Here is a 12,073-nt window from a genome sequence, read left to right as displayed (position 1 = left end):
TAAATGCTGTATAAGAAAAGAGTGTGTCTGTACATGTTCAGTGCGGAGGCGACCATGGTCGGCCTGCCCACATAATGCATGTCAGCAACAACGTCACCTCTTTTATTTCTCACTTTTGATATTTTTGGTTTGTGGTAGGTTGAATCTACAGATGCGGAACCTGCTGATACTGAGGGCTGACTGTATCGTGCAAGCACTGAGTGGTGGTATTCCCGCTACACTGAAATTTGCACATGGTCTAATTGCTTGGTTTCACTGATGAAATAATTCATATACTGAAGCACATTAAATCAAACTCTGTCAACCTCTGCCCCCCAAACCTGGCCAAGTGAACAGACTATTCAACAAACAACCAATACATGTGAAAGATAATTGCTTTTAATTTTCTAAGTTCTCACTTATGCAACATAATAAAGGCAAATTTATGTAACTTGATATGACATTTTTACAAAAACGTTTCCCTCTAACATCTGGTCAGTAGTATATAAATATTTACAATGAAAAAATAGGCAAGGAAAAAAGAAATCTTCATTATTCAAGTCAATTTCTTTCCAATGCTTATCAGAATTTTGAAAATAAAATACTTCATTAACTTTCTGGTCATCCATATTTACACACTGCGTTACCTGATGGTTTCAAAAAATCTAAGCTTAAGGATGTTTTTGTTCCACATCACTCCTACTTTGTTCTACACTATTTTATAACTTATCTGAAAGAGTAAATTAAATATAAAAATGTAAACTTTGAAGGAAAAGAAGAATAAACATGTAAGTGAACGAAGATATAAAGGTTCTTACAGCGGTTAATATTTTACAATACTAAAAACCAAAATAAAATGCTCTATGTATTTTCTTAGTAGGGACAGTTTGTTTTGATTTGATTATATTAACAAAAATTGCCTCTAAAGAGGATGTTAAAAAAAATAAAAATGACATTACCATCTTAATTGATGAATATCCACTGCTGTAATTTTTCTCTAAAAGAATCTGATTTTTTAAAAAAGTGACAAATATAAATTATATCATGGGGAGCTTAAGAAGCTTTAACAAAGTGTGGTATCTTTAAATATGAAGACTTTTAAAAAGAAATGTGAATAGTGCAAACCAGCCTATTTTAACTTAGTGCTATTACAAATGTTTTCAACTCCAATGTATAAAAAACATGACTTTGATTCTACCAGACGCCATGCCATTGAAACACTGAAGTATTTGTGGGCAGAAATGGTGGATGCCCGCAGCATGCCAGTGACCTTGAGAATTTAAATGTGAATGTTTATGTCAAATAATGCAATTTATAGCATTTGCAGCTCCCTAAGAGGCTAGGAAACAAACGTTTCAGGTGTGGGAACTGCGGCGCCCTCTCGTGCCCAGGGACACACGAAGTCTTGGTTCTCTGGCTTTATAATGCTCGTTAAAGTCCAACCTAAAGCTAAGAAACCGGAGACTTTCATCAGAACTAGTCGTCAGTAACACCAAAAACTGCTGCACAATCCCCTAAAAAGAAACAAAAAGAATACAACATTCATTTCAGAACGGAACTATCCACAAAACAGTGCCCCCTATCTCCCATTTTAATCCTATCTGGGGTTGTTTTTCTTTCCAAATATAAACACCCACCATGGCTGGTGTCCTAGGTGATGAGAACTGCTTCAGGAACTCTAGTTCACCCACCTGATGGAACCCATATTAAGAAGAAACACGTATTTTCACAAACACAAATTACCAATAAATAAATTTTATTTAAAAGAACCAAAAGATCTTTCCATTTTTCCCTAAGTTCTATAAGAATAATCAAAACAGCAAAGCAATCAATGTTAAATCATCCTATTCTTTTCATCTTAAAAAAAAGTGTTACACTTTTCATCTTTCACTTGAGTTATGAAAGAGTATTTATTTAATCATAAAACCCTGATGGGAAACAAATTGAGAACATAAAACATGGACACATGCTCTAAGCCATATTTTTAGGGTACCAATGCCTTTTGCGGATGTTGGGCTGCAGTTGTCATCCTAAAGGGTGGGGCAGAGTGCAGCTATTATCACCTCCTTATAAAAGGGAATTTGTAAAGATGATGAGATGTGACAGAATTTACTCAAAATTTAATATGACAAAATTACTGACTGTTTGTATTCAGGGTTGAAAGTCACTTAATAAGTACAAACTCCATCCCTGCCAGGTTCCACAACCTATCATACAGATAAGAGACTTTATCTGTTCAAGGTCAATGTTGTTTGTCTCCATACTTTCAGGTTTGGAAAAGTTCTTATCTGCAGAGAAAAAAAAAATCACCAAAACACCAGAATCCTCTCCAAGTTCTAGTAGCTGTCACTTTCCCTCTCACCTCTAAGGGAGTTCCTAAAGAGGTGGTATATGGGAGGCTCATATATATTATACAAAGTAATTTTAAAGCAAGTACACAGCATGCATGTGTGTGAATACCACTTTGTTTTTCTAGGTGAGAGGAGACTTAGGAGAAAGTTCCTAAAGAATTATGTTGCTAAAAATATAGACAATGACTTCTTGTTAAGTGATGAAATATGATCATTTGTGAAACTCACTACAAGAAATTCCTAGGAATACTTCTTTCTACAAGTTTGGGACTTTGAGTGTTCATTCATAATCAGTGATGAGTGGCTGTTAATGTCAAACTATTTCAAGCACTGATACAGAGAACAACATAAAAGGACTTTCCGGATAAGAAAAAAGAATCTGAGTGGTAATGATTTACAAAGATTAAGACTATAACAGCAAAAATACTAAGATTATACTGATTCAGATTACTTTTTAAAAATGGATTAACTCATTTCTGGTCAGGATGGCGGAGTACTTAAATGCTGTGCTTACCTTCTCTCATGATCACATCAAAATTACAAGTAAATTACAAACAACCATCGTTGAGAATCACCTGAAGTCTTGCTGAACGGAAGTCCTACAACTAAGGGCATACAGAAGAAGCCATCTAGAGACTGGCAGGAAGGGCAAAGATGTGGAACAGGCAGGTTCCACACCCATGTGTGGCATTTAAAAATCGGGATGAACATCTGGACGGCGGAGGTTTCCCCAGTGGAATGAAGGGCCCAAGCCCCACACTAGGTTCCCCAGCACAGGGTTCCAGTGCCAGGAAGAGAAGTCCCCACAACTCTTGGCTGTGAAACCCTTCAGAGATTGTGGCTAAGTGAGACGGAGGGCAGCTGGAGTCCCCGGCGTTCCTCTTAAAGGGCCCGTACACAGACTAACTCACTGATGTACTCACTCACTCTGAGCTCCAGCTGCTGGGGCAGCAGCTCTAAAAGTGCCAGGTACATATGGGGAGGAAGTCAATTGTGTGGCTTCAAGGCAAGGGCTGAAAGGACAGCTTTCTCCCAGACAGAAGTGCTAGCAGAATCCATTATTTCTTTGTTGAGCACTGCCATTTCCCAACGTGGCATATCTGAGTCTCCATCAACCTGGCTAACATTGCTCTCCCAGCCTTGATGATTTCCTGAGACCTCACCCACCCAAATTGTGGGCCCACCCCACAAGTTGCTTCCAGTGGCTTTTCCATACAAGCAGCCTGTCTTGGCTTATGATGGGGACTTTCTTAAAATCTCTCAAACATTCACAAACCCCAAACAAGCAGCATCTGGCCTTGGCATACTTCATGCTGAGCAGCCCCAAGCCAGGCACTAGTGGCAGCTGGCCTGGGTTTTCAGCTTAGCCTCTCCCAAGCACCTCTAGGCCCATAGCAGGTGGAGGCCATCTGTGGATTGCTTTATAGCTAATCCTAGGTGGCCCCGGGCAGGGCACAGGCTGCGGCAGAACTTGGCCTCTGGCAGGGCCCCTCCCAGAAGGCCCTGGATTCTTCATGCCTGGTGGCCATCTTTGAACTGAGTTGGAGCATCACCCAGCTGCTAACGATGACACAAACAAAGGACAGACTGGGCAGGCACCAGAGCCCTGCTAAAGCAAATCCTGCTCCATACAGTCATCCCCCACTGGGTCAGACTCCTTCAATGTAGTCACAGCCAGTCCTCAAAACCAATCAGCCCAAGAGTCAGTCCCTCCCACTGACATGCAAACAGCAACCAAGGCTCAACTACAACAGGAGGGCACACACAACCCACACAAGGGACATACATGGAGCACCCAGCTCAGGTGAAGAGGGAGACGGTGCCACTGGGCCCCACAGAACACTACCTAAGGCCACTCTTCTAAGATTAGGAGACATAGTGGCCCTACCTAATACACAGAAACAAACACAGGGAGACAGCCAACATAGGGAGACAAAGAAACATGTCCCAAATGAAAGAACAGAACAAAGCTCCAAAAAAAAAAACTAAACAAAATGGAGACAAGCAATCTATCAGACGCAGATTTCACAACACTGGTATAGGATGATCAATGAACTTAGGGGAAGACCAGATGAACTCAGTGAGAACTTCAATAAAGATAAAGAAAACATAAAAATGGAGAGAAAACATAAAAAGAACCAGTCAGAAATGAAGAATACAGTATCTGAAATAAAGAATACATTAGAAGGAATCAGCAGATTACATAAAGCAGAGGATCGAATCAGTAATTTAGAAGTAGCAGAAAACCCCAATCATAATAGCCAAAAGGAAAAATAATCCAAAAAAATGAGGGCAGTTTAAGGACCTCTGAGACAACATCAAGTGTACTAACATTTGCATCACTGGGGTACCAGAAAAAGAAGAGAGCAAGGAATTGAAAACCTATTTGTAGAAATAATGATGGAAAACTTCCCTAACCTGGTGAAGGAAATAGACATAAAAGCCCAGGAAGTATGGAGATTCCCAAACAAGATAAACCCAAAGAAGCCCACACTAAGACACATCATAATTAAAATGCCAAAGGTTAAAGACAAAGAAAGAATCTTAAAAGCAGCGAGAAAAGCAGTTAGTTACTTACAAGGGCGCTCCCATAAGACTATCAGCTGATGTCTCAACAGAAACTTTGCAGGACAGAAGGAATTGCCATGACATATTCAAAGTGATGAAAAGTCAGGACCTACAGCCAAAATTACTCTCCTCAGCAAAGCTATCATTTGCAATCAAAGGACAGATAAAGAGCTTTCCAGACAAAAAAAAGCTACAGGGAATCTTAGAGAGACTTTTAGGAAGATGGAGGAAGGGAGGGAAGATCAGAAATATGAATAATAAAATGGCAATAGCTACATATCTATCAACAATTACTTAAAATATATATGGATTAAATACTCTAATCAAAAGACATAGGGTTGCTGAATGGATAAGAAAACAAGACCCTTACATATGCTGCCTACAAGAGACTCACTTCAGATCTAAAGACACACAGAGACTCAAAGTAAATGGATAGAAAAAGATGTTTCATGAAAATGGAAACAAACAAACATCTGGAGTAGCAATACTTATACCAGACAAAATAAACTTTAAAACAAAGGCTATAACAAGAGACAAAGAAAGACCTAGTAATTCCACTTTTGGGTATTTTCCAAAGAAACACAAAACACTATTTCGGAGGGACGTATGCATCCGTATGTTCATTACAGCATTGTTTTAAAAGGTCTAGATGTGGAAACAACCTGGGTGTCCATATATAAAGAAGAGATGGTATATATATACAATGAAATATTACTCAGCCTTAAGAAAGAATGAAATCTTGCCATCTGTGACAACACGGATGGACGTAGAGAGAATTGTGCTGAGTGGAGTAAGTCAGACAGAGAATGACAAATGCCATATAATTTCACTTATATGTGGAATCTAAAAAACAAAATAAACAAAGAAACCAAACAGAAAGAAACTCATAGATACAGAGGACATTTTGATGGTGGCTAGCGGGGGGGTTGTGGTGGGTGTAAAAGGGGAAGGGAAGGGATTAATAAGTACAAATTAAATTAGTAGTTACCAAATAGTCATGGGGATGTAAAGTACAGAATAGGGGAATGTGGTCAATAATATTGTAATAACTATGTTTGGTGTCAGATGGGTACTAGATTTATCAGGTGATCACTTTGTAAGTTATATAAATGTCTAATCACTATATATGTTGTATGCCTGAAACTAATATAATATTGTTGTCAACTGTAGTTAAAAAATAAAATTATTAAAAAAATTAAAATGTACTATCAAGAAAATGTATAACCATCATTGTCTCTTTTAAAAATCATATGGACTCATTTTTAATTTATATATTACTCCTTTGCAGCTATATAACTATCTTAATTAATACTATGGAACTCACCATTAGGTGTCCACTTTTAAGAAATACGAATCCATACTATATATAGAACACAGGGTTGAGAAAGTGTTTCATTATCAAAACACCTATCCAACAAAGATATTTCTGCATTGAACATAAACCAGACATTACCACCATTTATGAAACATGTTTTGAACAAAACTGCGATAGTAGGCCAATGTGAGAGTAAGACCACTTGCAAAAGGACAGATTTCTCCCTTAGATATGTTGAAGAAAAATATAAAATTAAAAAATATAAGGTTCCCAGGAAGCAAACTACATGCCTATGGAACAGTGGTGATGTTTCACTTAAAATTCTGAACCACATGAATACACTAGCACACACAAACATAATTTTTTAAAAGTTTGAGGGTCAATGCTTCATTTGTCTTTCTAATTAGTTATTAGCAACTGAGTGAGAAAATTCTTCATAAAAATCTTTTCATCTATATTTCCAACACGAAAAGCACATTGAGAAGCAGATGAAATCAGAAACAAAACCCACAAAATAAAGAGCAGAGCATATGGACTCTATTGATCAGCTTCACTTGCCAGCAACTTCAGATCTCTTCTCCCTGAGCTTAACGGCCTGGCTGCCTTGGCTACTGAGCTTCTCACACAAGCAGCTTCCTGCACTTATGACCCTGACGTACCTCCCTGTGCACTTCTCTCTCCAGCGTGTCACACGCTGCTGCCTCACCTCAGAGCTCACAAAGAAGTCTGAACTGCAGAGCTGTCCCCACACTGATAACACTAGAATCATCCCAGGCTAGGGTTCCGAGACCTGCACCACAGAGCAGTCAGCTCAGAATCTGTGGAAAGGGTCACAGCCAAGGTTGGGAACCACTGCAGGTGTTACTCAGAACTACACTGACTGAAATGGTTCCTTTTTAACCATTTTGACAGCCAATTGTCAATTAGAGAAAATGAGTGATGTTATTTGGACAACATTTGGTACTCTAATATGCACCTGGTAAAAATGTGTCAATATTCGCAACTGGGAACACATTTTTGGTATAGATTCTTGAAATTCTTGAATCCTGTTGTTCTCCTCTTCTTCCTCTGCTGCTGTCACTCCCCACTGGCCCTGAAGAATCAGAAGTACCAAATTAAATTAAAATCTGAATGAAAGAAACTGTCAGAGTGGGACTGAGATGAAATGTTAGGAGTGGGGAGATGTATGCTTTCTATGACCTTTGTCCTACTAAGTTTTATGATAATTTTCTGATGCCAAATTGTTCTCCAGCTTACTTATTCCAATTAATAAGGTACCTTGAAAATATTTTATATCAATAGATACAATTAAACATAGAACTTCTCATTGTTTGTAATATAGTAGCACACTGTATAACATGTAACAACTTAGATAATATTTCTAATAGACAGTAAACATAAAAGTAGTTGTTTCAAACTACTGGCCACCCCTTAAACCCTGCATTAACTCTTTAATGGGAATGTTGCTTACTATTTCCCCTAACCAAGATGTATTGTTTTGAAATGGAGATACATTCATCTACTTCTATTTTTAAAAGACTGTTCTCAATCAGTGGTAAATTTGACTAAATACTTTTTGAGCCAGCATAGATAGAAATTATCAAAGGATTCTTTTCATCAACTGACACAGTGAATTAATAGATTTCCTGAACCCTTGCATTCCTTAAATGAACACTTCTTTTGGCAAATTATTCTTTTAATATTCTATTAAATATTTTCCATTAATATTTTATGTAAGATATTTTTCCATCAATATTTATAATCCAGATTTGGTCTTTCTTTTTGCGTTTTGGTGTCAACTTCATAATGCTTCATAAACAGAATTTGGAAAATTTCCTTTCCTATGACTAGAATAAAAATACGAGAGCACTGACTCTGGGTGGTGAACACACAATGTGAGATACAATGTATTACAGAATTATACACCTGCAATCTATATAACTTTACTAACAATTGTCACCCCAATAAACTTTAATATAAAAAAAAAAAGAGAGAGAGAGTGATTACTAGAGTTCATCACTGCTGAATGGTCTGGTAGGATCTGTAGGCCCTGTCTGGCCTGGTACTTTTTAAGTGGCAGAGCTACTCAACAACTTTATTTCTTCTTTAGTAGCTGTTCTTTTTAGAATTTGCTTTCTCTTCTGGGGTGAATTTTGGAAATCTATAGAAAAATCATTCATTTCCTTCAGGTATGTAAATTTCTTTCCACAGAACTGAGAAAATTCATATTTTTTTTTTTCTCACACATTCTGTATATTTGTGGTTTCTCTTCCCATTACCTATTAGGTTAGTTAATAGATCATTTTATTTCCCTACCAGCTACTGGACTCCCAGAAAGAACATGCTCTTGGATTTTAATCACTCCTTTTTTGTTTTCTATTTTATTCATTTTTGCTCTTGTCTAAATATTTCCTCTGGTCTTCTTTAGGTTTATTTTACTGCTGCTTTTCTAACATCTTGAATGGGGTTTTCAGTTTACTTACTGTCATTCTCTCTAATTTATTAATATAAGCATTGAGGATTATGGATTTTCATAATTATGTCCTTAGTTATGTGCATTTGAGCTTTCATGGTCTGAGAGAAATTGAATTATACCTCTAATATTGATGTGTTCTGATCCATTCTTCTTGTATTTCTTACCTTTTGTTTTATGAATACCCATTCTATATTGTTTCAATCTTCATTGTGAATTGCACCTTTTATCACAAGGTATCCTTGGTTTTGTTTATTGCTTTTTGCCCCAAACTGCTACCTGCTTTCCTTTGAAGAATTTAATTTGCTTAGTATGCTTTGTCTGTTCTTTTCACTCTTTCTATGTCACTTTGTTCTGAACATCTCTTCTATATCAGACTTTCCCAACTAGTAGGCCTGCCCAGACAATGAGCCCTTTAGTGTTCTAACAAGCAATCCTCATGGTAGGCAATCCAGTCCACTTACCCAGGAGGACCAGACAAACACTGTCTATTACTGAGAGTACTTTTATTAGGTGGGTTTAACCTAGTCACCTTTATTAATAAGATGGATTAATAGGATAGTATGTTTGGTTTTAGTTCTATCATATGATATGTTTTCTGGTTTACCTGAGGGTGTAACTATGACTGTGTTTCTTCCGTAACCTGAAAGATTTATTATATTTTTGTTCTGTAATTAACTATACTTTCATAAAACATCCTTTTCCTCATCGATTACTTTAGATGGATTTAACACCCTAACCTGAGCAACAATTATGTTCTTTCTTCCACCTGACTTTAGAAGACATTTTCATGTTTACAGCTTTTAATGTGTTTGTACTTGTTTTACTTGCTTTATGTGTTTTAAAAAAAATATTTTGACACTGGGTTTTAAAAGACGATGAAATTACAAAGCTTGTATTACTTCCTACCTCTTCTTCCCCTACCAACTTCTGTGTTTTATTTTTTTAAACAAATTTTTTAAGTATACAATTTTATTGTAGTATAATACATATAAAAAAGTGGAAGAATCCTAACTGGACAGCATGACAACTGTCACAAGATGAATATACCCAAGCACCACCCTCCAGATGGAGAAATACAGTACAGCCAGCGCCCAAGTAGACCTTCTTGTGGTCCCTTCCAATTACTTTCCCCTTTCTTCTCCTGGAGGTACTATCGCTATAAGGAATGATACGGGGGGGGGGGGGGGGGTATCTGAGAATTGCATAGCTGTTGAATATATACTAACAGTGAAGATGCTGGGTCAGAGCATTCCTAAATTCAGCTTTAGTGAACTGCCAAACAGTAAGTATTCCAAAGTGGCTATACAATCTTAACCTCTACCTGTAGGATATTGCAGTTCTCATTTTTCATATCCTCACCAACATTCGTTGTTGTCTGTTTTTAAAATTTTAGTCATTCTGTTCAGGGTTTAATGTATATCACTGGGGTTTTTAATCTTTATTTACCAGACATTACTGAAGCTGAGTACCTTTTCATAAATTTAAGAATTAATTTCAAGGGGTTGTCTTACTGATTTGTAGGAGCTCTTTATACATCTGGATGAGCTGTCACTTACATGTATATAAATATTTTCTCCCATTCTGTAGGCTTGCTTTTTCATGACTAATGTTTACTTTGTTTTATAGTTATTCTTTAGGTTACCTTCTGAAAGCTTTAGCATTTCACCTTTCATGTCATATTTACAACCCACCCCATACTGTGTGTGTGTGTAAGGTAGGGTGAAGATGCAGTTACCTAACACCGTTTATTGCTTATCCACTCCCCACTGTTTTCAGTGACATCTAGGACAGGAATTAATGATCTCTAATTGTTGGTGGCTGCTTCTGGATATTACTCTGTTCCACTGATTTGTCCTTCTTTGGGCCAACACCATTAATTACTGTAATTCTATTTTGAGTCCTGAGTATATATGTGTACTGAATTATAAATGGATATCCTCTAATTTTGTTCTTGCTCAATATTCTCTTCACTATGTTAGGCTCTATGTATGTCCACGTAAATTTTAGAATTAGCTGATCATTTTCTACCAAAAATAAACTGCTGTGATTAGAACTGGGATCGCACTGACTCTATGTATCAGTTCTCCCATCCATGAACTTGATACATTTGTCTATTTATTTAGAGTCCTTTTAATATTTCTCAGTGATGCAAGTCAGCAAACTTTTTTTTATAAAGAGTCAGAGAGCAAATATATTAGGGTTTACAGGCCATACAATATTTGTTGCAATTACTCTACTTCTGTAGCACAAAAGCAACCACAAACAATATGTAAATGAGTGAGCATGGCTGTCCCTATAAAACTTTACCTACAGAAAAAGATTAAGAGACCAAATTTGGCCTGCAAATCTTAGGTTGCCATGCTTTGTTTTATAATTTTCTGTATGGAGGTCTTGTATATATTTTATTACATTTTAATATTCATTTAATGGCATTTCTTCTAAAATTTCATTTTGTTTGTTACTGATAGGAAGAAACAGCATTGATTTTTGCACACTGACCTTGTTTCTGCTACCTTCATAAATTCAGTTATTAATTCTATTAGGTTAGTGCAAAAGTAACTACAGTTTTTGCAATTATTTTTAACCTTTAAAACAGCAATTACTTTTGCACCAACCTAATAGAAATTTATCTAAAGATTATTTTGGATTTTCTACATTTACAACCATGATTTTTACCAAAAAAACGAAAAGAAAAGGAAAAGAAAGAAATGACAGTTTTCGTTCTTTCATATCATATTTCTTTTTCTTGGTTTATAACATTGGCTAGACCACCAATGCAATACTGAATAAAGTGGTGACAGCACCATGTCTCATTCCTACAACCAGGGAGATACTTCCAATACTGTAGCAATAAACTTGTTTTGGTGTACATTTTTCAGACAACCCTTTTATCAGACTTTACTTGGCATTAAATGATTTTCTCCATCTATTCATCATAATTTTTCTCCGTTAATTTGTAAATTGGTGAATTATAATAGTTTTATTAGAATGATAAAAAAGCCCTGTGTTCTTTGAATAAACTGAAACTTGTTTGTAATGTCCTATCATTTGATATATTACAGTTTAGCGATATTCTATTTGGACTTTTACACCCACATTCATGACAGAAACTAGTACAAAGCCAGACTTGCCTAAATGCTTTATTCTGTAGATTTAACTTTGGAACCAGGTAACTATTTAGACAATTAAATTCAATTTTATTTTATAAATAAAAGCTATCCCTAAAATTTAAAAGCCAATATGAAACCAACTCATCTAATTGTGAATTGAGTTGGTGGCATAACCATAAGGGAGTACCATTTCAAGGGGCATTACAACTTGGAATCTGATGTACATACCTAGTGGACATACTGTTTAGTAACTACACTGGGGCTAGATTGGTGG

The 12,073-nt window shown here is 36.5% G+C and overlaps 1 protein-coding gene across 1 annotated transcript in view; it reads right to left on the bottom strand.

The window, feature by feature from the left end:
• Positions 1–356: 356 nt before the first annotated feature.
• Positions 357–12,073, bottom strand: part of TUBGCP3 (tubulin gamma complex component 3) — an 86,178-nt gene continuing 74,461 nt past the window's right edge. The window contains exons 21-22 of the mRNA XM_081046357.1: positions 7,190–7,306; positions 357–1,493 (exon numbers count right to left, since the gene is read on the bottom strand). Coding sequence (XP_080902483.1) covers positions 1,335–1,493; positions 7,190–7,306 — 276 coding nt within the window. The 3' untranslated portion in view covers positions 357–1,334. The remainder of the gene's footprint in view (positions 1,494–7,189; positions 7,307–12,073) is intronic.

This window comes from Rhinolophus hipposideros (assembly GCF_964194185.1).
Source record: "Rhinolophus hipposideros genome assembly, chromosome: 4".
Classification (NCBI taxonomy): Eukaryota; Metazoa; Chordata; class Mammalia; order Chiroptera; family Rhinolophidae; genus Rhinolophus; species Rhinolophus hipposideros.
The sequence above is the reverse complement of the archived record's forward strand: the minus strand, read 5'-3'. Positions and strand labels throughout refer to the sequence as shown.